The sequence below is a fragment of the Equus asinus genome, chromosome 30, assembly GCF_041296235.1.
Source record: "Equus asinus isolate D_3611 breed Donkey chromosome 30, EquAss-T2T_v2, whole genome shotgun sequence".
NCBI classification, from domain to species: Eukaryota; Metazoa; Chordata; class Mammalia; order Perissodactyla; family Equidae; genus Equus; species Equus asinus.
The window spans coordinates 3,782,819-3,809,385 of NC_091819.1; the positions used below are offsets into that span (position 1 = coordinate 3,782,819).

General features: G+C 37.2%; 1 protein-coding gene across 11 annotated transcripts in view; it reads right to left on the minus strand.

Moving 5' to 3' along the window:
- Positions 1–375: 375 nt before the first annotated feature.
- Positions 376–26,567, minus strand: part of PTPRC (protein tyrosine phosphatase receptor type C) — a 117,186-nt gene continuing 90,994 nt past the window's right edge. For all 11 annotated transcript variants that reach the window (XM_014829307.3, XM_014829305.3, XM_014829300.3 and 8 more), the window contains 16 exons: positions 24,821–24,930; positions 24,159–24,249; positions 23,992–24,068; positions 19,561–19,597; positions 19,368–19,465; positions 18,490–18,615; positions 16,580–16,737; positions 16,251–16,386; positions 14,446–14,595; positions 10,269–10,359; positions 8,877–9,010; positions 7,808–7,942; positions 5,823–5,945; positions 5,423–5,601; positions 3,736–3,871; positions 376–1,592 (listed from right to left, as the gene is read on the minus strand). In XM_014829307.3, the coding sequence (XP_014684793.1) occupies positions 1,320–1,592; positions 3,736–3,871; positions 5,423–5,601; positions 5,823–5,945; positions 7,808–7,942; positions 8,877–9,010; positions 10,269–10,359; positions 14,446–14,595; positions 16,251–16,386; positions 16,580–16,737; positions 18,490–18,615; positions 19,368–19,465; positions 19,561–19,597; positions 23,992–24,068; positions 24,159–24,249; positions 24,821–24,930 (2,054 nt within the window). In that variant the 3' untranslated portion in view covers positions 376–1,319. The remainder of the gene's footprint in view (positions 1,593–3,735; positions 3,872–5,422; positions 5,602–5,822; positions 5,946–7,807; positions 7,943–8,876; positions 9,011–10,268; positions 10,360–14,445; positions 14,596–16,250; positions 16,387–16,579; positions 16,738–18,489; positions 18,616–19,367; positions 19,466–19,560; positions 19,598–23,991; positions 24,069–24,158; positions 24,250–24,820; positions 24,931–26,567) is intronic.

The window sequence follows — 26,567 nt, forward strand, 5'->3', positions numbered from 1 at the left end:
TACTAGCTGATGAAGAATTCAATAAAAAGGAGTCGTGTCTATCACTTTTTGAAAACTATCATTTTTCTTGAATTTTTCCTAGATGCTAAATAATCATTTGACTACAGATCTTTAAAAAAAAAAGTGGAGACCTGTAAAATTGTTCTACAAATGTTAATTGCATAAACCTATATTTTAATATGTGCTTCCATAAAGCAAATGTGAACATGTAACATACTTAAAATATTATGTATGAGAAAAGATAATGATTGAATTTTATTATGATTATTGATATTAATTCCTGATAAAAGCAGTCTCAGCATTGAGAAATTCAAAGTGAATGCACTTCAATGAAAGTCCAGGAGGACATTTAACATGGAAAATATGGCTATGTAATATTATACGTCTCACATCAATGCTTTATTCCATAAAAATAGCTACTTGAGGTTTATATGTAAATATTTAGCACAGATACATTTACATGATTCTGTTTTTATCATATGGATTTGATATATATTGGGTTTGTTTAAAGATCTTTATTTAAGTTCAACTGTAACAAACATAATTTTGGGTCAAAAGTATCAAGCAATGAATTTCACATATTATACAGAGAATAATCCACGTTGCAAAATTGTAAACACCATGTGAAGATGATAAGATAGGGTTGCTTGAAAATTTTAAATTAGACTAAATAAGGCTAAAAAGATGTTGGAATAAATGCTAACATATGGAATAGAAGGTTTCCAAATGTTAATTTTGCTAACTTTCGTGTAGTTAAATATTCACACACAAACTACTTTGAAGTCTATTTCTAGAGGTAAAATAGTAAACTACAGGATATAAATGAGTAGAACAAGGAGGACATCTTGAGGTCATTGTAGAAATGTACATGTTATTCTTAGAACCCACACGCAATTTATGATTTAAAACAGATCCTTTAGGCTAAGTTAACACTTTCAGTAGAAAACGTTTTTTCTTCAAAAAAATAAAAAGGCCAAGTTTCTCAAAAGCATCTACATCCACCTGAAAGAACTGTCTTTCTCTCTCTCTCAGATACACACACACACACACACACACACACACACACATGCAAAGACTACAAAGAAGTTCTATTTTGCCGAGGGATGGGTAAAATTTTAGAAGAAGCATAAGACTGTACAAAATGTTTTAGCAAAACCATCTTAAATATTTTTCTACAACAGTAAAAAAAGAAAGCTTCCCATAACATTGTTCCAATGCAATTCATTAATCCACTGTGTTCCTATTTCGCTCTCCTACTTCTAGAAAAATAGAAATAACATTTAATATGAGGTTTTGAGTTGTCCCATTTACGTCTTTTACTATGCACTTTGAGTTAAAGCTGGACTTGCTGGACCATTGGCAGAATGTTCCGGCTCCTCGGGATCACTCGTGGGTTTAGAACCTTCATCCTCTTTATTTCCTTCTTGGACCTTATCTGGGGCATCAAGTGGACTAACACAATTAGCATCCTGTTTTTCTTTGTCCACTTCATTATCAAATTCAATTTTATCTTCTTGACTGTTTTTCTTTACTTGTCCATTCTGGGCAGGATAGGTGCTAGCTAGGAAGTCATACAGGAATTGGTACTGCTCCTAGTAAAAGAAAGAAGCAAGAAATTAGATAAAGGAAATTTACGTGATTATTTTATATCAGATGAAGATTAGCGAGAACCAATCATTGACATGTGCAAGTCTTGGAATATAGAAAAGTATTCTTATGTGTTTTCATAAAAAGAACATTTTAAATGGCTTACTCTCCTTACAGTTCTACAGGATTCACTGCAGGGTACTCTTCACAACTTGCCTTGTGGCCACACCAGCTGGTGTTCATTCCTCTCCCAGGTCATGTGGTGTCGCATTCCCAGGTCCTTGCCCACGATATCCCCTCTTGTGTTTATTCTCTTGGCTAATCATCTAAGAATTTACGCATCTAGGTATCATCTTAGTATCAGAGAGGGGGGTCACTTGCTTCAGGAAGACTATCCTGACCCCCAAAAGTTCAATTAAGTGCCCTCATTCATGTCCCTATCATTTCTTTGTCATTTTACTTACCACTCTCTTTAATAAATATCTGCCTTTTCCCCACACTATAAAGTGAGTCTCTTCATGACAAGAGCATATAGTAGGCACTCAATACACTTTTAAAACCGATACATGAAAGCTCAGTGGCATACACAATGAAAAGCTGCATATATTTGAGTGAGTAGCTATGTTTCTATTGAGACTAGTTACTAATTCCAAGACTATCATCTATGGTTACTACCACTTAGAGAGGTCACATTTTAGATTGATTTCAAAAAGGCCCCTTATTATCCTGTCTGTATCCACACCTCTTGGCAATGTGACTTTGCAGGCCCTTTCGACAAAAGGTGGAGTCTATCTCTGTACCCCTTGCATCTGGGCTGGCTTTGTGACTTGTTTTGCTAACAAAATGCAGAGGAAGACATGTCACGCCAGTTCCAAGTCTGCGTCTCAAGAGGTCTTGCACACAGCTGCCCTCCTGCTTAGAACTCTGCTGCCTTTCTGTGAATATGCCTGGGCTGGTCATCTGGATGAAGTGAGACACGTAATCCACTCGCCCCTGTTGTCACAACTTAATGTTAACCAACCACCAAGCTCTTGGCAGATGAGGTCATTTTGGACCAGCCAAACCCCAGAAGACACATCAGCAACACTAGACGTATGAATGAACCTGGTCCAGATTGGCTGAGCTGAGCAAGAAGAGCAGAACTATTCAGCTGATCAAATAGACTATTGAACTAAAATAAATGTCATTTTTTTCAGTCATTAAGTTTTGGGGTGGTTTGTTACACAGAAGCACAAATTGATACAGGATTAAAGGTGGGAGAAATTAGGGAATTCATGAGCATTTAAAGAAATGTTCTTCATAAACTGTAACAACAAGTTGCTGGCAAGCTCTAAGTAGGTCTCTCATTTATATTGATAATAATTCCATTTGAATTATTATGTAAAAATGGAAGATAAAAAGGAAAAATAAAAAAGTAAATGGAAGAGAAAATAAGGAAAAGAGAGGGAAGGAGAGGATGGGGAGAGAAGGAAAGTGGAGAAGCAACTGTTAAAATGAAAATGCAAAACATATTAAAAGCAGTGGTGAGATATGCTTGAAGCCTGGTACTTAAGGGTTACTGTAAATATTCCGTAAGATAAATGGTTACTCTTCTACCTTGTTCCCAACACAGCCATGGATGAAAAGAAGTTCGTACCCACATAAATCCTGGATAAATAACCTTAATCCCCATTAGATGTATTCGCTGAGCCTAAATGCTAGATTCGCAGCCCAAGCGTAATTGTAGCTTGCTAATATGCTGTTTTCTTGTCCAACCAGAGGGATGACTCAATGGTCACGAGGATTTATCAGCTTGTTTTGCAGAAGTAAAAGAATACCTTTAAGGAAGCTCTGACCGCTGGATGACCTGATCCCAGCTGCTGCTGACACCAAGATGTCTAGTAGCTCAAAGTCTTATCTGAAGTGAAAGAAACATGGACTTCCCCTTTGTTTCCCAGAAACTCCTCCTCCCAAGTCCCTTAGCCCCATAAAGACCCCCTTCTTTCTTCTTTGGTTAGGACAGATCTGAGAGAAGCTGCTCTCCCACCTTCTCATTTTAGCCAATTTGAATAAACCTTTCTCTATCTCCAAGCACCTGAGTCTCAGTGATTGGCTTCTACTGCGCATCGAGCATGGACCTGAAATTAAAAGGTTTGGTATCATACTTACAAATGTGGGAATCATCCCAGGCCTGGCTTTGCGTAGAGATTTTACTACTTGAAAAACATCTATCACTTCTTCTGTTTCTGCGCTTTCCAAGAGATTCAACAAAGCACAAAATATTCCTGTTTGCTGAGATCCATCTCTATAAAAGGAAGAAAAGATCAACAAAGAGAAAGTGATATTAGACTGAAAATGGAATGAGAGAGGCAGAATACATTCTTTACTTCATGTTTATTGTAATTATTTATTCCAATCTCTTAAGAGCAAAATAGTTCTGTTAAATGCAATTTTTGGACAAAACTTTTTCAATTTGGGAAAAGAATAATCCTATAGTTTAAAAAATATTTGTCTTAGGCTATAAAAAGATACTTTCTTCTCTTTAGTACTTACAGATTACAATAGACTTTTATTTACATTTGAAGTTACTAGGACAAATATCAAAATGCCAATTTGATAGATGAGGACATCAAGATTTAGGGAAGATAAAGGCATGACTAGAAAAACTGATGCTAACAGAAATACTGAATCTGTTATTTTGCAAATTACCAGATCTCATGCTTTTCTCCTTTTCTCCTCTGCCTCTCTACCACTTTTTACAAATGTTTACCCTTCTGCATCAGTAGAAAAATGATGCCTGGTGGAATTATTCATTAAAAAGAGAGCAACCAAATGATTTACAAAACTATGAGAGGTATGTTACATTTTCACAAAGCTTCTTCTTAATATATTATTAGCAAGACTTTATTTATTGTATATAACTAAAGAACATATAGTAGGCATGCAACTACATCCCAAGAAACACATGTAGTTTTAAAGCCTAAATTTCCCCTCTTCAGCTTTCTTTCCATGTAAGTTTCACCTTTGAAAACTCAACAAATGCTGAAAAATAGCATATCTCTAAAAGATTGGTTCTAGTATATGCAATTCTAAGAATAATAATGAGGTTTTCTCAAATATCCTAAAAGCATTTCACTAGATTTACATTTCTCATTTTACGTCTCTATTTTTCATTTCTCATTTTCTTTATATTTTTATGTAAACATTTTATATTATGCATCCTTCTTTCAATATCTCTTATTTAAAGTCGGTATGTAGGCATCGATCATAGGTGAAAGTTAAGGGCCTCCATAAAATTAATAAAATCAAGTACTATTATGTATATCATTAAAATCTTTCCCTTTTGGGTCAGTTTAGAAAGTCAAATGATGGGTTTCAGGTCAAAGTTGCTAAGCATTGAGATTTGAGTTCATACATAACTTAAGATTATGTTTATCGAAAGCAAGGCATTCAGTCCTCTGGATTCTCTTAACGCCTAATACAGTGGATCACTGCCTATAAACATAAACAAATGTAACATCCATCCATCTATCTGTTCATGCATCCTCCCGTTCATTCACTAATTTATTCAGGACATATGATGTTCCAGGTTCAATGTTAGGCTGGGGAGTCAAAGATGACATGACAGTAGTATGAAGGAACTCACAGCCTAAATTTATTGCACTATAATAGTTTCTATTCTATTTCTAAAATAGTTATGTGATGGGAGCATGACAGAGAGAGTGACTCCCTAAAAGGCCTTATCTGTGGTGATGTATTTCATATATCAGGATAAATAGGATTTAACAGGAACTTTGAACCAAGAAGTCAAGTATTCTGATAATTTTTAGAGCATATCTTATCAAATCTCACCCACCTGCAGTGAATGAGGAGAGGTGCATTCTTGTGATGCTTATTTCCTTCTGGGCCATTCTTCTTGGGAAGTTTTTGTTTGAGATTCTGAATCATAGAGATTAAGTCTTTGGGTTCTGCAGGGAGCTCTGCCACAGTCCAGTTATCATATTGGTACTGGTACACAGTTCGAGGCTCTTTCCTCTAAAACCAGAAGTGAAGGGACATTAACTCAAGTGAAGTTCAGCTCATTTAATAATTTCATAGTCACATTTTCTCCACAAGAACTTTCATTTAAATCATTTAAAGATTTTATTCTGAAATATTATATAGATAGTTGCTTTGCTTTCATAGAGTAATTTCTATTAGTTTTTCTATCAGATCAATTACATCAAAGATACATATTTCTGAAATTATTTAAATACCTTGGAATGCCTCAGTTCAAATACACGGAGGGTATAAGCTGCAGATATGTTGGTTTCTTTCATATCAACTTCTATTTCTCCATATGTTTTCTTCCCTTCTCCCCAGTACTGAGCACAGGCTTCCTAGATAAGAAAGAACATGATTCAACAACTTCTATAAGTGTTCTATTTGCTTTTTAAAGCCTTCTAAGAACCTGTCTCTCTGTCTGTCTATCTGTCTTTCTCTTCTTACCTCTGTTCTATTAAATTGAAATTATTAATTGTGTTCTAAAATTGAAACCTACCCATAAAACTCTAAAATCTATTTTATGTATGTTGCACATCCATTCGACCATTACTTGGTGTTTCCTTGTGCAAATCAAGGGAACCTTGGAATAACCAACATGGCCGGGACACCACAGGAACAGCTCTGTCATCCCCAGTGTAGGTCTTTGGGACTTGTTCCTCCCTTCCTTATCATCACCTCCCTTATCATCACCTCTTCAAAATTTGTAGATTGAGCTGATGTCTGTCATGACACCTGAAGTAACTGAGGTTTCACTGTCCCTCCAGTGGTCCTTGAGGAAGGAGCCTGCATGTTTGGAACTTTGTCTCTGTATGCTGATGACCAACTCCATGAGCAGCTCTATATAAGTTAACTGAGAAGTCTAAGTAAAGGGTCAGATGGAAGAGTAGATGAATCACAAAGGCATGGCCTCCCTTTGCAAATGGTTCCCCACCGACTACAGTCCCACAGTTGCTGACAATGACTGGCATTCCTGCCTGCACTCCTGTTCCATTTCCTGGCTTTCACACTTTACATGAAGAAAAAGATTTCTGGAACTCCATGTGGGAAATTTGAACATATATTCATTAAAAAAAAAAACCATAAAAATAAAAAATAACTTTCTATGTGCAGTGGTAGGGGACCAGGGAAAAGAGAGAGAAAGAAAAAGCATATAATATAATATAATATAACATAACATAATATAATATAATACAATTGCATGCTTAGGAGAGCATTCATTAAATAAGCTTTAATATATGTCATATAATGTGGTAAGTGCTAACACAAGGTAAGATTGACTGTCACGGAAATTTTGAGTACTCAGGGTATTGAAGAAAGGATCAAATACACATCACAGGTGTTAAGCAGGAGATCAAATTAAATCTCAGGTTCACTTCCAACTCTAGAATTTTATGACAATAAATATTTCATGAACATAAAGAAGGCAGGATTTAGATAATTTTTTCAGGAGTTTTGTCTTGCTAGGAGAATAGAATTAAAATGGGAAGAGAGGACACATTTAGAAATACAGAATGTCAGTAACTTGAAACGCAGTGATGAAAATGCAAATGGTGTGCTAAAATTCAGTCAGTAAACCTACTTGTCTGGAATGGAAAGCATGTAAAACACAAAAATATGAGGAAAATGGAAGGATAGATGAGGGTCCGTTTATTGAAGATCTTAACAGACTGACGAGGTTGGTTTTTATCTTGAAGAAAATAGAAGGCTGTTTGTTGTATTTAGCAAGGGGTGACCCTGGGATTACTATGCATTAGATGATCTGTGAGCAGTGTGCAAGACTGGTGGGGGCAAAGGTAAGAGACTGTCAGATCCAGACACAAGATGTTGGAGGCCAACACTCAGATGGAAGATGTTAAGAATGAACAACAGAGGGACCAGCCTGGGGGCATAGTGGTTAAGTTTGCGCTCTCTGCTTCAGTGGCCCAGGGTTCATTGGTTCAGATCCTGGGCATGGACCTACACACCGCTCATCAAGCCATGCTGTAGTGGCATCCCACATACAAAATAGAAGAAGATTGGTACAGATGTTAGCTCAGGGACCATCTTGCTCAACAGCAACAAAAAGAATGAACAAATGGAACTGTGTGACAGAGGGATCAAAAAGAATTGGGTATAGTAATCAAGTAACTAAATGAAGAATGGAGAATGATATTTTATAACAGAAAGATTTGAAAAAAAGATTCTTAAAAGTACAAACCTGGTCTCCACTCTTCAGCCCTGTCAGCATAACAATAGCTTTGACTTTTCTTTGGAATATCATCTGCCAAAAGTCTCCAATGGTCTCTTTTAGTGGCCCCTGAGCAGCAATCATCACATCAGGTTTCCAGTAACTCTTTAAAAAAAAAAGTGGCACTCTGTTACTATTGCTAACGGACGAGGAAGCAGTGGATTCTTAAAATAACCATTTGGAAATATAGTCACTTAATTTGACATCAATACTCTTATATAAAATTATTAAGACCTAAAATCCTTAGGTCCAAGAAACAATGTGTTATCTATATGTAAAATACTTACTTAGCTAATGAAAATACTTAGCTAATAATGTGAAATCAAGTTTAGGACATATTATCTTACGAGACTAACGAGTTTTCCCTTCCAAAAATACCTTTTTTCGCTGAAAAGCTTAATGTGAATATAAAAAGAAATTGCATAAGTATTTCAAGTCATCTTCATCATGTCTCTACTTTATTGGTGCCTATGTATTTTTACGATATCTCATAATTAAACTAACATTCTATGAATGTGTGCTGTAGGAAAATTTGGAAAAGAAATCCATCTGTGTGTATATGCAAAAAGTATTTACTAAATGACTAAAGTTTCCTTGTTTGAACTCTCAGTTTACTGAAAAAAAGTATGTGACACAGACTCACCTAATAATTCAGATACTCTGAATGGAAAGTTTCTAACTATACAAATATGCAAATTTGGATTTGCTTACAATTTGGATATCTAAGTATAAACATTTTCAAATCCTTTGATTTGCTCAACATTTATTATTTTGCAAATTAGTATGATTACAGTCATATTTTTCATAAATTGTAACTACTAGCATTGTCTTATTTTGTAGCAATTCATCAGGTTTTAACATCTTTAAGTCTTTCAATAAGTTAAAATATAGTATTGAAAATGGAAGCTTTGGTCTTAATCAATATATAGTTATGGGAAGCTCATTATCATTTTATGAAATGACTTAATGAATGTCCATTATAACGTGGATATATTTTTTAAAGGGTTGGATCCTGAGCTTTGGAAATCTCGGTACCCACCATTATGAAAGATGCATTGATGTATTTGCTGGTTTCCTCCGAGTCACTGTCATCATCAGACGATTCATCCGAATCATGCTCACTCTCTTTGCTCACTTCCAATTCATGTTTAAGTGGCACTCTGTTAAAGTCATCTGTGTAAAACAAATGAGTAGTAAGTCTCCCTTTAAAAAATGAAATTTCTGCTTGATTGTCATGTGGAAATTAGAAAGTAATTTAGAAGTGACAGATTGCATTAGGTAAATTGATTGATCTACATGGAATGAGATCCTACATAAAATTCAATTCTTATCGACTAACAAATTATAAAAAAGAAGTCTAAGAAAAAGAAAGCCCTAAACAGCTCCAGGAAGAATCATGGGACATAACTCTACGTTAAACAAGAAATAGATACCATAACACTCCATATGATTATTCAATCTTTGATTCATATATTTTAGTTTTCCACGAATATCACCATTCTGCTTAAGTTAAAAAAAATACATTCGTAAGCTAATAAAATACCTAGCTTAGGTAAATACCTAATTTTTCAACTATATCCTATTAACGTTAAATTAGCCAGCTTAGTTAAATAGGTAGCTCTGATAAATTCTCAAGAAAATTATTTAGTCCATAATTTCTCATTGTTTCTTAATTTCTTTAATTTCTAGTAACTGATAAAATGATCTGGTTAGCTCCATCACTATCAATTTCATATTTTAAATGACATTCATAAGGAATCCTTCAGAAATTAACTAGGTCAACCATGCCCTGATTCAATTTATTTCTCTGTCTAGTTTATTAGCTTGGGTTATATTTTCTCCTTGCTAACGTTAGTGTACACAACTGAATAAAATTATAGTTGTACCACATGTGGTCCTATCAATACACTTAACTAGCGGAATTCAAGTCTTAAAAACTGTGCATATTTTGATTTGTTAAATTTGATGATTAACAGTTTGTGGAGTACCCTCCACCTACATTCAACCTCCCAGATATAAGGAAGGGGTGAAAAGAAAGCAGAAAGGGAACGAGGAACATAACCTTTGCTATTTGGCAATTACTCTGGAGTAAATAACTGAAGTGAACTAAAGATAAGAGAAATTGGTAAAGAGGACTTGGCCTTTTTTTCTCCCAGCTTCACAGGTTACATCTTTCTGACAACCCGTTTCTGAAATAATTGGTAGAAAGAAAACATTGAATATAGTTTATCCTCCAAAGCCTATTGTGAATTTTGGGTTTGAAAGTGTTTGCTTTAATGAAAATTTAACTAGCCTATTAACTATTCTCCACTGTTAACCTAATGTTGAAAACCTGCCTCAGGATCATTTGTGTGTGTGTGCGTCTTACGTTAAATGAATCCAAAAGAGAGCTTAACTTTATCTGACACAAAAAATAAAATAAATTACATACATGGAACGATGGAAGAATTCCTGTTTTTACTTTTATTTTCTTCTTGGTTTCCAATGTGCTGTGTCCTCCAGCTTCTATATGTAGGAAGTCTCTGAGGGGAAAAACAAATAGAATAGAAAACTCCTTTAAAAATCTCAGTATTTGGGGGGCTGGCCCCGTGGCCGAGTAGTTAAGTTCACGTACTCTGCCTTCAGCGGCCTGGGGTTTCTCTGGTTCGGATCCTGGGCACGGACATGGCACCCCTCATCAGGCCGTGCTGAGGTGGCATCCCGCATGCCACAACTAGAAGGACCCACAACTAAAAATACACAACTATGTACTGGCGGGATTGGGGGAGAAAACCAGGGGGGAAAAATGTCAATATTGGCTTAGATTATTATTGTGGCCTAAGACGCTCCCTGAAGAGAAGCATTTCATCAAGCTTTGTGAAATTTGCATACATTCCCTACAGGTCACAATTTTTAAGTTTGCCTCTGAAGTTTTCCTTTTAATTGCTCAGGCATTTAGTGTTTTTGACATGGTGAGTTTGAACTAAATAGATACAATTATATAATAGAATATGCTTTCTACTTAGGAGTTCCTGGAGAGCAAAATAGCATGATTTGCTCTTGTATACGTTGAAAGTACTATCCAGATGTTGATCATTATCCATCTTGCAAACGCAGTGGTAAATTATTTTTTTAAAAATCCCAAATAAACCCTCCAGATACAGCACTCACAGAAGACTTGGCGCACTCTGAATAGTTGATACTCGCTTGCTCACGCCTTCCAGACCGCTTTCCCTCTCACGGGGGCTAACCAGTCAGCAAGACCCATCATTTCTACCGGCGAGGCTCTCAAATCCTTTTACTTTTCTCTCTTTCTGCTTCGTCCGGTCCACTTTCATTTCTCACTTGAAAACATCAACAGTTGCTTACCCAGCCTCTTTAACTTCAGTCTCACCTGCTCTAACCCTTTTAAAACACCAAATAGAGCAAGTCCCTGTCGAGGTCTTCGGCAGCTTCCCGTCACTGCTCAGAAGCATCTAACCTCATAATAACAGCACAAAAGTCTTCAGGAATATGCCCCTGGCTGTCGCTCCAGCCTCATCGTCTGCTGGGCCCCTCACGCTTCACCCAAACCAACTTCCTCAATTCTCGGCAAGGCCAAGCTGTCCTTTCATTCTTGGCAGCCTCACATGTGTGTTTTCTGCCTGGATCACCCTTTTCCTTTTGTCACTCTGCTAACTTCTACCTGCCCTGTAGGTATCAGTTTAAATGTCGGTTTCTTTTGGAAGATCAGTCTGCCTGCAGCCCTCTCTTCCCCTAGTCCTTAAGTAAATATTTGTCAAGTAGATGAATAACCTAAATGGAGAGAGCTCATGATGTACAATTCAGCAGGATTTTATGTTTGTGCATGTATGTGTACATATATATATATATTTAATACAGTGCCTTCTCTCAACTACATATGGCAACCTGTTTCAAACCCCATTGACCATAACTGAATGAGTGAAAACCTCATCATTGACTACCAGTTCACTTGAACACCATCATGAGCTTCATGGAGGCAGACGCTTCAGAAAGCATCACAACACTTGTTGCTCCTTCGGGAACGGTCACCCAATGGCCCCTGCCTTCTAGCCAATACCCAGGATGATAGGGGAAACTAATGGCTCATCTTTGTCTAAGACGCAAAGGATTTTTCATACCTCAATCCCTGCTTGTTCAGTTGCTACCACAAGTCTAAGCCTCCCAGTGCATCCATATTCCCCAGAATTATTTCAAATGATTACCTGCATCCTTAAAGACAACTCCATCTCATGTCTCACCAATCAATGCCTTTCTCTCTGCCACCCAGTGCTCATGGTCTGTCATCAACAAACTCCCATCCATTTGAATCCTATTCTCCCAAAGGTCCTTTCACCTTCTTATGGGGGGGGGGGGGTGGCACCAAGTGAAAACTGGATGTCCCTTGAAGACATCACCAGGAATTTTGTAGCTCTTTTTAAGAAGCTTTCCCCCCTCACATTCCATTTGCCTCACAGGTAGAAGAAAAGATATGTGCTGCCTTTGCTTCCAGCTTCTACTCGCAAACCAGTTCTACACATTTCTCCTTCCAAAAACCCAACTACTTTGATTTTCCTGCCATCGTACTATATTCCTTGCCTTTCAGTTGGAGGTGTCAGGTACCAATTTCTGGATCATCCCACCTCATTTAGTTTTCAACTTGGCTAATTGTGTGCTCTTCTCAAAATATGTCATCATTCTTGGTTACTTCAGCATTGACAAGGACGATCTATCCAACACTCTGGTCTCTTCAATTCTTAGCTTCTTTACCACCTATGATCTTTCTCTCCACTCCTCAGCATCCACTTTCTCCATTCTACCTTTGTAGCTTCATTCCAAACATTGTGTCACCTTAAAAATTTTGATTTCATCCAACCCTGTTATTACGTCTGGACTTCCCAGTCATTTATTTTGGGATCTTCAATCTAGCCATCTGGAATTCTACCAAAGCCTCCAACATATTGTTACTACTTTCTCTATGCACCTCACATCCATCTGTAGCCAATTTGCTCTTTATCATTCACCACTATATCACTCATTTGCAAACACCCTCAACTCCTTCGACTCCTGACTTCCAAATAGTCACTTTTTAAGATCCTAGATGGGTTTAACCCAGTAATCTGCATACACAGGATTTACCCCTAGAGAACTCAATGTTGCTGTAGAAAACAATAAAACCAAGTGACTGACTTCTCTTTAAATTCATGACTATAAATTTTGAATGATCCACCAGTAATGTCTGGCAATCCTACTACCTTGGCCTGGAGATATTGCTTTTCTACTTTGATATAACTATTTCATAGCCTTTCCCCCTCCTCAAGCATAAGCTCTTCTTTGCCCTACTCCCTACTGTCCCCCAGAAATCCCAACTGATGGTCTTGCTTCATATTTTCTTGAGAAAGAAAAGACAAGTAGGCAAGAACTATGACTTCTCATCAACAAACCTTCCAACCAACCTACATCTTTACTCTCATTTTCTGTCTTCTTTTATGCTTAGGTGGAATAATTTCACTGTTTCTATCAGAGTTATGGTCATTACCCATCCTCTGAGTCACACTCTCTCCTCATATCCACTTGTAAATCACTTTGACTCTGGTGCCCAGAATTGTACTTGGCACAGAGCAAATCATACTTGTTTCAGTGAAAGAATTTACTCTCTTTTTTAGTGAGTTTACATATGAACATTTAAATTAAATTTATAAGTGTTTCCAAACAGCATATGTGTCCATGTGGTTTAGCAGGGTTAGTGTGTTGAATACATTTGATTTATCAGCTCAAAGAGCAAGAAAACAACAAGAATGCATCTCTCTGTTTAAGGCTAGCTGGTAGCCTGCTCTTTCTTCCAGTGTAGTGCGGGTTTTCTGGAGAATTGGCTTACTTGGTGACTACCACATGCTCCACCCACACCCCCACCTTCACCCACTTGGATCCAAAACGTTAAATGGTTCTGCATGTGATTAAAAGCACATTCCTGGCCTTACCATGAAACTCTCTAAATTGACCGGTTTGGTAGTTTACAGAAAGGTTCAGTAAACTGGAAATCATGGGTGAAAGAGAAAAGTTACAAAACATTCTTTTTGACACCTGAGCAATTTGGAGATAGCTATGCCAACTCTCTGAAATCACAGTGAACTATATCCTTGGTTAGCTTTCAGAGTAATTGCCTAATAAATAGGTTAGGACATATGTATTTATCCTTCAGTTTCTGTCTACCAGCTCCAGCCAGTTCAACTTCCTAAGTAGTCATAAACTCCTCTAATTATTTCCTTTACAAACCAAAACCAGATGTCGTTTTTAAAGGTGAGATGCGACATTGCCTTTGGCGAACCGATTTTGTGGCTATATACTATTATTTTGACACTTTATTTTATACCAGCTTAATGAGGAATGGTTAGAAGTGTTGGCTGTAGAATCAGATTTCTAGATTTAAACACGTCTCCTACGTAATGGTTGTGGGGTTTCAGGCATTTCTCTTAACTCTCTGTGCCTTCGTGTCCTCGTCTGTGCTTCCTTGGGTATGGTGAGGCCCAAATGCAAGAACTGTGTCAAGTGCATAGCACAGCAGGGGAAAACAGAAGCACTCAGTGAAAGTTGTCTGTGATCATTATGATTGCTACTGTTATTAGTACCTGGAATTCAGCCTCCAGTGGAGATGGCTCACTGGGTGGATCTCTCTTCTTCATGTTGGGCAGATATGAATGTAGTTCAGACAAGTTCACTTCTGTTTCTCCAAACTGATTGTATTCCACCAAGGCCTGATGGATCAAGATGTACTGTGCCTGCAATTTCAAGGAAAAATACAGATAATTAGCTGATAACTTACCTATAAGTCACATTTAAACAAACTACATATTCCCATAATTTTGTCTTATTGGGACAATGTATGGAAAAGAAAACTGATATCTATAACATTTATCTACTTTTTTAATTGAGGTAATATATCATTTAAATATTCTGGAAGTTGGTTCTCACAGTTCTCTGGAATATGAGCAAATTCCATCTCAAACTATTTTTCAAGAAAAAAACCATAGCTTGCTAAATAGATTAGGCATCTACTGAGTGATGCATAACTTTTATCTTATTCCTAAAAATTAAAAAATAGTATCTATTACTTCCTTCAATGAGTATATTGAGTCAGGTCAAGTTACTAATATATAGACTATAATAAGTTTCACTCCATATCTGAGAGGAAAAAAGCAAGTTAATGTTTCATAGTCTTTAAAAAAGACATGTTAGACCTAAAAACACAATATGCCAAACCCAGATTTAACAATTCCTAACCTTTTATCACATTTGAATGGAGTTTTTAAATAAATTTTAATTTATTTTAGATAAGTGACATGTTTCTGATAAAGTTCAAGCCTCTTTAACCACCCCCTCCAGTCCTCTGAGTTTCGTTGTATCCTTCCACTCTATTTAACTTTTCCACAGAAAATAATTTCTTTTTGTTCTGGTTCACGATCTGTTTTTAAACTTCTACACTAACATCTATGTATCTGTAAACATTGTACCTTTTTGTATGCTTTCGTAAAAATTACATAAATCGTACCCTATATGCTTCATTTGGTGACCTTATTCACTCATTGTTTTCATCTGAGCATCTAACGGCAGCGACAGATGCAAACCTAGATTATTCCTTTCACCTGCAGCATCACACATGCTGTACAGCGTCCCAAGTCCACATTTTGTTTGCTCATTTCCCCTGTTGATACGTATTTAGGGTGTTTCCAACGTTTTTTTGTATTCTAGCAAGGCTGAATGCAACGAACACTCTTGCACATGTTTCTGATTGTGCGCATTGGCAAATGCTTCTCTTGGGTTTCTCCGTACATGTGGAATTACTGGATCGAGCGCAGACATTTTCAATAATAACCATCACTTACAATTACTGAGTACATGCATGTGCCAAGGAGTGGTTTACATGCTTTACTTGGATGGCCTTTTTCGTCACAACTCTGAAAGTTAAATACGATCATTATCTCCATTTTACAGATGCCTTAACTGAGGTACGAAACATTAAAAACTTGCAAAAGGGTGCACAGCATTAACAATTAGAGGCAAGATTTGAACCTTGGAAGTCTAGTTCCAAAAACCAGGCTCTTAATCACTCTATATTCTGTTCCCTAATTTTAATTTTATGAGATATTGCCAAATCGGTTTTCTGTGTTTCTATTTTTTTCACAATCCGATATTTTTAAAAATACATTTTATAGTCATCCTTCCACAGTACTTTCAGCTGCTCTTGAAAAACGCTTCTGACTATGGTTGGTGATTACCGCTTGCTTTAGTTTTCAGGAAATTAAAAGAGAACTATTTTCACCCCCTGTTTGAAGCTGAGAAGAACTGGGATTTCTTTTAAGATCACAACTCCCATCACAAAAAGATTTAAACTGGAAAGCAAAAATGAGAATAGTGGCTGAAAGGTAGAGCTTACCTCCACTTGCACCATCAGGCATCTCTGTCGCCTCAGCTTGACGACGTAACCGTAAACATCCACTTTGTTCTCGGCCTCCAGGCCTTCCAGCATGGCGTCAATCCCGATGTAGGTGCCTGTGCGTCCGACACCAGCGCTGACGTGACAAACAAGAAAGTGAAGGCATGACCGGGCAGGGAATGAATGGAAGGCCAGCCGACAAGGGGGAAGCAGAGAAAAGAATATAAGTTTCTTCTCATGGACCGTTTCCCAAAATGGCAATTGCCAAGGGGAAGGATGTCCCCAGAAGCCCGAGGCATAGGTGCTGGCTCTTGGGGCTCTTCCCTTACCTGCAGTGCACCACAATGGGGCCACTGAAGAAGTTGCTGAACGCATTCACTCTCCTTCGCAGCTTGAGGAGCAGGTGAGGGTCTTCAGGCACCCCGTGGTCCGGCCAGCTGGTGAACTGGATATGAGTCACCTCTCTTCCAGTTACTTTTTCTTTTCTCTAGTCAAGAGATAATATTTTCTTTGAGATGACTGGTTTTTTCAAAGCAAATGACTTGACATAAATAAGTAGAAGGGAGGACCAGTACAGAACACTCCTCATGCACGGATTTTCAGCTATGATTACACTTTCCTTTCCAATTAACAGCCAGTCCTTGAGGTGCCATGCAGGATTGACATGCACTAACCAGTATGCGCTAACTCACCAGTAAGTAAGATATGGTAGGTGTAGCTGAAGCTGCTAGGAACTTTCATGCTGCCAAGCCAAAACCAGACAAACAGAAAAACCGAAACCAAAACCAAACACACAAAAAAAATGAGGGTTGGTGGGTGGGTGTGAAAAGATATAAAGTAAAAGCCATTCTCACAGCTTTTTGAAACACTTCTTCTTGGTAGGCCAGCAAACAGGACTATTTGTCACGTGAAGAAAGACTGATTAATTATTTGATTAATGCTATATTTTTGAAGCCCTCTCATATTAGAAGTGTCAACTCAGACAGTAGAGAGAGAGCTGAGGAAAGTCAGTCCCAGATTACAGTTCATGTTTCTTCCAGCTCCAAGGAAACCACCAGAAGATGCATAATTCCTAATTTTCTGACCAGGTTTGAAGGAGAGCCACCTACGTTTAGACAACAGAAGAACCAACAAAACTTGGTTGGTTGTAATTTTTCAGTAGGAAATAACCGAGTTAATAAAGAACAATAATGAAAGACAACTCAATGCACCCAGATCAACTTCGACCTTTACGTGTCACCCATATCTATCGATTGGGGCCTTTGTGGCTTATCCATCATGAATTTAGCCATGAAACATTGGTGGAATTGTTCCACAGCCCTCCATGGGCGTAGTGGCTAGTGATGCCATGAGAACTTTGGAAGGCCTTGGGAGAAATACACAATTGGTGTTTTTTTCTTGCAGAAAATGTGTCTGGATCACATGGAAACATGATTTAGATTCCCAAACCCCCCCAATAAATGGAATTCAGAGAAAATTTCAACTCTGTATATAAAGACCTCCATTTTCTAACAGTTTTATTAAGACATTTTTCATATACCATAAAATTCATTCAAAGTGTAAATTTTTTTATTATACTAAGAGAATTGTAAAATCATCACCACTCTCTAATAATAGGACATTTTCATTACCCCCTAAAAAAACTCATACTGATTAGCGGTCATCCCTATTCTTGCTCCATTCGCCTCAGTCCCCAGCTTATCAACTTTCTGTCTCTATAAATTTGCCTGTTCTGGACGTGTCATGTAAACAGAATCATGTAATGAATGTGAAGACCTCCATTTTAACTATTGTTTAAGGCCACACTGACAGTTTTCTTTTCTGAACTAAACATTTTCTCTCTCCTGAATAGTTAGAACTTTAGACTTCTTACACTAGTCTCTAATTGTGCCATTTGTATAAATATTCTTTCCATAAAGATAATAAAACTTATTGAGAATAGGGGCCATTTTATCATCCATTCAATAATTCAATCATTTGTTCAACACATTTAATGAGTCCTTTTCTTTATACTTCAAGGATCACAGCATTGTAAACACTTTTGGTGTGACCTGGACAAAAACTTGTGACTTGACCTGACCCTCTTGTCTTGTGTTATTGTTCTAACCCAGCTCTTCCTCCTGTAGGTCACCAAAAATAATTTTTCCCTGATGAAATTTAATTAGCCACATTTAATATTTCACAACTGTACTTTGACAAACTGTATGAAAATAAAAATTACGCAATAAAACAAACTCACATTAGTAATGTTCAGCTTCTGAATGATATAATCTGGACATCTTTTGTGCTCATTGATCTTTACGACAACATCTCCAAAAGCCCGGCTGCCCTCTTCCATTGATGGCCAGTATTCCGCACACTTGTTCTATATTTAAAAATATAATTAAGGATTCCATTTATTCATTTAAAGAAATTTGTTTATTAAAGACTTTTTTAAAGGAACAAAAGAAAAATTTATTCATCTGAAATTCTCAAAACATTTGTGTGTTCTCCTTTAAGCACATACACATCTTAAGCTGTGACGCTTGAAATGTATTCCATCTCTCAGTAATATGTTCTAAAGGATTTCCTAACTATCTAGCAGAAGGATGATCTTCCCAGGCTTAGTTGCATCTTAAAATGCAACTTTTATGTGCTTGGTGGTCAGCAGAAATGACGCTGTTGCGTGTGGTTAATTTCAGGCTGGGGCATGGGCAGGCTTTCAAACTTCCTAAAGTCACGTTACATGAATTACCACTTATCTGCTCAAGGTCAGCTTTGTTTCAAGTATTCATAACTACTTCTGAAATCTGCACACAGAAATGTACAGAGCTTATGAGAACACTACAAAGAAATAGGAATCGAACATAAGTCCAGCAATTAGACAGATACATATAAAACACTTTTTATGTTTTATAGCAAAACATATGAAACATTTATTCATATATACATATATTTATATATGTACAAACTTTCTTTTTCTATGTATATGAAAAATTTAAATCAAGTGATATACTGATTAAAATGGAGAACTGTCTGTTTTAGCCACCAAGCACATATCTGTGGCTTTCGAAATGCAGTTCAACATTCTCTTTTCTTAACCCCAACCTCCACTCTCTCAATCTTCTGAGTCCTCACCCTATTTCCTTCTTCACATCGAGTGACCATGACAATGACTGTGGCTTTCTGTTCCCAGATCATCCTCCAGAAATCATCAACAGTTTCATCTCTGGGACCTAGGAAGTCAACACATACAAATGGATAAGAAATATCTTCTTAAAAGTGTTATGAAACAATTTTTCAAAAAGAATATTGGACTCAGGTAAATTACCTTGGGCAGCAATGTATTTCCTGGGTTCTTTGAAACCCTGTTCAAAAGACACACAAAAGGCATATCATTTACTGAGCACTCCACTATTCATTTATATGTAAAATTGTGAGTTAAAGGAAGTTGCTTTAGACCCACCATTTCTTGATTGTGGATTTCCCTGGGTGTTTTCAAATCATAAGGGAGATTTTATTAACTCGTGATCAGGCATTTAACTGTGCCAAACATGTTAGTTAGCATTTACACACAATATTCATGACTTTGATGTCTCTTTGATATATATCCAAAACAAATGAAAAAACTAGACTTCATCCTTATCTGGGACGGTGTGACGATTTACAAGAGGAATCCAGGCATTCCTATATTTTATATCCTGCCAGCCCTTACAGCACCATCCATCACAATCTAAACCTCCTTACCAGCCCTATAGTTACTTTGGGGATTTTTACTCAATTTCTTTCAATAAATCACTCTGAGATTACCCCACACTTCCACCTTGTAAGCAGAGCTGAGAGACGCTGATGATTCCCCAGACTCTTTTTCTGCCATTCTAGGTAAGAGAAACAATAACTTTCACTTCATTATCTACAATGTCTGCCTTCTCCACGCCTGTTATCAAGGCAAAGAAGAAGTACAAAGGCAGATATGAGATGAGCTAATTGCTTCCAAAATTATCTCATATTCCTTAAATTCACCTCAGCCATCAGAGAAGCCCTTCAGAGAGCTAATCTTTGCCATTAGATGACATTCAGTCTCATGGGCCACAAGAATTCATGATTAATTTCAGTAACTTCTTGAGACTTCGCTCATGACATAGTGTTATTCACACATCCATTCATTCTACAGGAGTTTGCTGAATGGCTACAATATGGCACATATCTATCTAAAAGCTGAAGACACCTGCTTTCCAGGAGCTCCCAGCTCTACTGGAAAAATGTAAATATAACTTGATAGCACAATTATCATATATATTTGAATAGAAAATACAGATTTTTTTTTTCCAGAGACTGTTTAAATCCTTATAAAATCTGCTCTCAATTACTTTACTTTGAAGAACAAATTATTATTTGGAAAAGACACTGTACACTAAAATAAACTTGATCAGGGGCCAGCCCCATGGCCAAGTGGTTAAATTGCCACGTGCTCTGCTTTGAGGGTTCAAATCTGGGTTCGGACCTACTCCACTCATGAGACACACTGTGGATGCATCCCACACACAAAATAGAGGAAGATTGGCACAGGTGTTAGCTCACAGCTAATCTTCAACCAAAAAAAAAAAAAAGTGAGGAGGGTTGGCAACAGATGTTAGCTCAGGGTGAATCTTCCTCACCAAAAATAAAAAAAACCCAATAAACTTGATCACTGCTAATTGTGAAGGCCTACAGAGGTCACCTGCACAATCACTTAAAATGGAGGTCAAAATTATGACACAGCACTAGCAATTATTTTTGGCCTATGACCTCACATTTGTAAGTGTTGGTTGTCATTGTAAACTAGCCTTTTAAGGATCATATGAAAAAGGAATAGAGGGGCTGGCCCGGTGGCCCAGCTGTTAAGTGTGCTCGTTCCATTTCGGCCACCTGGGGTTCGCTGGTTCAGATCCCTGGTGCAGACATGGCACCGCTTGGCAAGCCACGCTGTGGTAGGCATCCCACATATAAAGTAGAGGAAGATGGGCATGGATGTTAGCTCAGGGCCAGTCTTCCTCAGCAAAAAGAGGAGGATTGGCAGCAGATGTTAGCTCAGGGCTAATCTTCCTCAAAAAAAAAAAAAAAAGTAAAAAGAAAAAGGAATAGAGACAGAACACATTGCATTGTAGATAACATGAACACATATCAGGGGAGGAGGTAGTTTTTGCTTGGGATAGAATTTCCAGGGACAACATTAAGCAAGAATACACAATGTATTCTGGATCAAACACAATTGATGCAAGGCAGGGCACTCTATATGTTAGAGTGCTGTCTCTAGGGAGAGAACACTTGAGAAAAAAATTCCAGCTCTGCTTCTACTAGCTAAGTGGGGAACACCTCCCAGAGCTGTGGTGAGATTTAATTGAATTAGCATATGCAAGGCACTTAAAATGGTGACTGATAAATAGCAAATATATAATAAATTGTATTATTATTGTCATAATAGTCATCATAATCAAGAATGTCAAGAAGTTTGCTCTGGAAAATCACTAACTGTCCCAGAAAGGAACTTAATTAATGATTGGGACACAGCTATTTTCTATATAAGAAAAAATATGTCTAAATTATTCTATAACTTTCCCTAAACTGCATGTAGTGAATAGTGTTCCTCAAAAACTCATGTCCACCTGGAACCTCAGAATGTGACCTGATTTGGGAAATAAGGTCTTCATGGATGTAATTTGTTAAGATGAGGTCATACTGAATGAGGATTGGCCCTAAATCCAATGACTGGTGTCCTTGTAAGAGAAAGGAGACACAGTGACATAGAGACGCTCAGGGAAGAAGGCCATGTGATGATGGAGGCACAGCTTGGAGTGACAGAGCTACAAGCCAAGGAAAGCTAAGGATTGCCAGGAGCCACCAGAGGCTAGAAGGAGGCGGGGAAGAATTTTCCCCACGGCCGTCAGATGGAGCACGGCTCTGCCGACCCCTTGACTCCAGCCTTTTAGCCTCGAGAGCTGTGAAAGAATAAATGTTGTTTTAAGCCATCTAATTTGCAGTACTTCATTATGTCGGCCCTAGGAAACTAATACACAGTGCAAAGTAATAAATAAATTATTATAATTTGATCACTTCACCTGCTCCGCTCAAAGTTTATATACTTAAGTAGAGCAAAACAAACAAATAAACAAAAATTCTCAATTTCAATTGCTTTTCATTTGAGAAAACATTGGGAACTACCTTATAAACCAGCACATATGGTAGCAGGACATTTACTTTTTCAACTATTTGATCACCAAAAAAAAAATGTCAATAGTCACTTTTTTGGCAGGCTGTGTGGAAATAAGTACTCTCATGCGTTGCTGGTGGAATGTAAATTGGTACGAGCCCAGGGTAGGACTATTTGGAAACCTCTTTTAAAATTATAAATGCATGTTCTTTTAGCCTTAGCACTTCGCCTTTTAGGAATTTATCCTGTGAATATACTGAAACCCATTGTGAAATAGTATGAGTCAAGATTATTTATTAAACCATTGTTTGTAGTAGTGGAAAATTAGAAACCACATTTAATGTTCATTAATATAGGAACTGATGGAACAAATCACAATGCTGTTACACCATGAATTACTTTAAAAATATAAGAAAGATGTAGAAATTCTCAATGTCTGGGGTCAACAAACCACAGCCAGTGGGCCAAACTTAGCATGGCCTGATTTTGTAAAGAAAGTTTTTCTGAAACATGGCCACATTACATATTGTCTATGGAAGCGTGGCCACTCAGCTGCAGAGCTGAGTAGTTGAAAGAGAGATTATACGTCCAAAATATTTACTATCTGACCCCTTACAGAAAAAGTTTGCCAACCCCTGCTCTTTATAATGATATTATATATATCCAAGATACATATTATAGGTGAAAAAAGCATGGTACAGAACAGTGTGAATATTACGTTAAAATTTTGGGGTAAAGGAGAGGATAATAAGTGTTGGTTTTTTTTATGTATAAAGAAACTCTGGCTGGATAAAGAAGAAACAACATAGAGATTACCTTTTCTGGTGGGTGTGGGTACTGGGCAAATTGTGGGTTGGGCATGAGGAAGATTTGTTTTCAGTTCATATATATTTTTAGAGTACTTAAAAATTTTTCTAATTCATGATGCATTATTTATTTAACAATTATATAATAAATTAAATTTTAAGATATTTTTGATGAAGTAACCATGTACCAATATTTTGTCTTGGATAAATACAATGTACGGATGATCTGGGCCAAGGAAGATCATCTTGGCTGAAATGCAATGTTGTGTAGCTGAAACACAACAATTTGGAGTCAGACAGGTCTGGATTTGAATCCCAACTCAAACCTTTACTAACTGAACAAGGGCAAAGCAACTAGTTAACCAGAGTCTCCCAGACCTCACCTCTACAGCGAGCATGGTGCACATGGTTGGGGGAAATGTGGGCTCTTAGGAGAAAGACACACATGGATCCTTTAGTCTAATATCCAGCACATTATAGACATGGAGTATTTTAATTCTTAGTATCATTTTGTTTGGAGAGAAAAGTCCTATATGACACCTACTATCAATACGCAAATAACAACTCTTCTGGCAAATATTGGTGATTTTGTTGTTTATATCAGTGATATTATGGGCTTATTGCAAAGCATTTTAATAACATTTCTAAAATTTTGCCATGACAAAGGAGAGCTGAATGGAATGCATAGATACAAGGGAAATGAAAATGATCAGTAGCAAAATGATGAAGATATAAAGTAATCTGGCAGTTACACATTTTTACTCACATCAATGTAGCTGGCATTGATATAATTTGACCCTGCATCTCCATTTATGTCAGAGAGTTCAACACGGTTATAATCATCTGTTCAAAGAAAAGAAATACAAATAAGTGAAATAATGAATAATCAAGTGACTTAGATATATGCAAATCCAATTCTTAATGAGTACTTACAAGGAAGGATGTCAACATAACGGTTTTTATTTTGGTTGAAGGATTTTCGAGCATCTTTGATGGAAAACTTGCTGAACACCCGTGGAATACTCTGAAAGACACAAAGATCCTTTGGGTCACAAGAGATTCAAGAAAAATAATTTATCCCTTAACACTTATCGTTTTGGGCAAATGAGACATCCTCTAATATATTCCTTTTACACTGCTGAACAAGTTGCCTATGGTAATTGAAATTAACATTATTAGAAATTACGCAGAAAACACTTTTTAAAAAGAAATGAATGATGGACTACTTTGAGAATAAATCCCATAAGTAAGAGCAAATTGAGAATTAATTGCTCTGCCACTTTAAAATTCATTTAAAAACACATAATTGAATCATTACCTAGAATACAAGTACAAAATCAGCCAAATATGTTTTAGGACACAACTTCATAACTGGTAATAATATAATGAGACATTATTTTGAAATCTTTACTAGTTCCAAGACTATGAGTCTCTCTTCTGATCTGTAAATATCTGCTAAAAACGTCTGCTTTGACTACGTTGCAGTGTTACGTGGGATAAAATTAGAAAGGCAAATGCTTATACAGCACATTTAAAACAGAATTATCTTGATAATTGAGAAAAATTTCTCTTTATCTATCAAGAAGAATACACACCTGAAATTCAGCCAGAAAAAGCCTTCCTTCATCAGCAATCTTTCTCTTGTAAGTGTCCAACAAAATATCTGCATGGATTGGCTCCACATTCATCAGTTGCTTTTCATCATCTTTAAACATAGTAAAGATTCAGGACTAATGTTATGTCTGTCTTCCAAGTGTTCATATAAGTTTTATTTAATTTATATCTCGGTTCAAACTTTAGCTTCTCTCCTCCACACATTGCACCTGGAAAATCTCACTCACATATAAAGATACACTGTACACTAATAAACCTATGACTTCTAAATCCTGTGCTCTGGCCTTCTTCTGGACTTTACATTGATCTTTCTAACTTACTCTCAGATTTTCCGCCTAGTTAACTCACAGATCCCTCAAAGTCAAGAGGTTCAGAATGAAAATCATTTTTCCTTTATTCTAGCATTTCAAATCTCAGTAACGCGATCACCATTCTCAAAGTAATTTAAGGTCAAAATTTCCAAGTCATCCAGGATATCTCCCTCTCCCTATAGCCAATAGGTTATCAGGTCCTTTTGATCACTCCTGCCAGTGGTCACTTGTTTAGGCAGTTCTTCTCATACGTGTAACTACATCTTCCTAACTCCTCTCCCTGTCTCTAGTCTTTTCCCATACTGATTCATCTTTTAAACTGCCACAAATTAATCTTCTGAGATACAAATATGAGCAGGCAACTCTACTTGTTTAAAAAAAAAATCCAACACTATTGGTAGTGCTCCATTGCCTAAAGGCTAAAGTTTAACTGCTTAATGTGATATATGAGCTGTTTTGTCATCTCACCAGACCTATCGTAACCACACTATTTCCGTCTTCTCTCTTTACACCTGGTGTGTGAATATTCTCCCAGTGCGTCACACAATTCCATGCCCCTACGTCTCCACACATACCGCTCTCTCTACCTAGAATGTCCTTCCTCATTTTCTATGCTTACAGCACAGATTCCAGGGCATAAAGCAGTGAGTGAGCAAGGAAAACCTCCCTAGCTCACATCCTAGTTAGGGGAGGAGAGTTAACAAATAAATGAACTATCGCACACGATGCCAGGCAGTGATCAATTCTGCAAAGGAAAATAAAGACTACTGAGGAGCTCCAAAGAATCAACCCTAGCTTCTGCTGATGGATTTGGTCCTCGTCTTCTCAGAGGGAAACCCTTCAAAGACAAGTTAATGCAAGATGGTGGGGTTCTGAAATTCTTCCTGTCTTGAGTATGAGAAAACAAATCATTTTCTCTATTGTAAACATAGTTTCAATTTCTTTAACTCCATTCCTTTTTACTGGATCAAGTATCACATTTGAAAAAAAGAAATTAAAGAAATAATGTAAAAGTTGAAAATAAAAAAAAGAGAAAGTAGAATTTGTTTTCCTCTCCTAAGTCAAATTGCAATGTTTTGTCATGTCCGTGAATGTGCCTTTAGTGGGAACACCCAGCACTCCACCCTTGCAGGGACTTGAGCACACTTCCCACCTGCTTTTCTCTGCTGTTCAATCTGCTCTTCCCTCCATCATTCCCTCATTTGTTGGTCCAACGTTTTCCCACAATCTTAGGAGAGCTAAATTCCTTCAGTTTTCTATCTTCTATCTTTCTATAGACTCATACACATTCAACGACTATGGCATTTATTCAATTACTGTCGTATTTGTCAATATTTCTTTCTTCCTCCATTACATTCTAAACCCTTTATGAGCAGAGTCTTGGACCTGTCACTGCCATATTTGCAGTGTTGGCGCA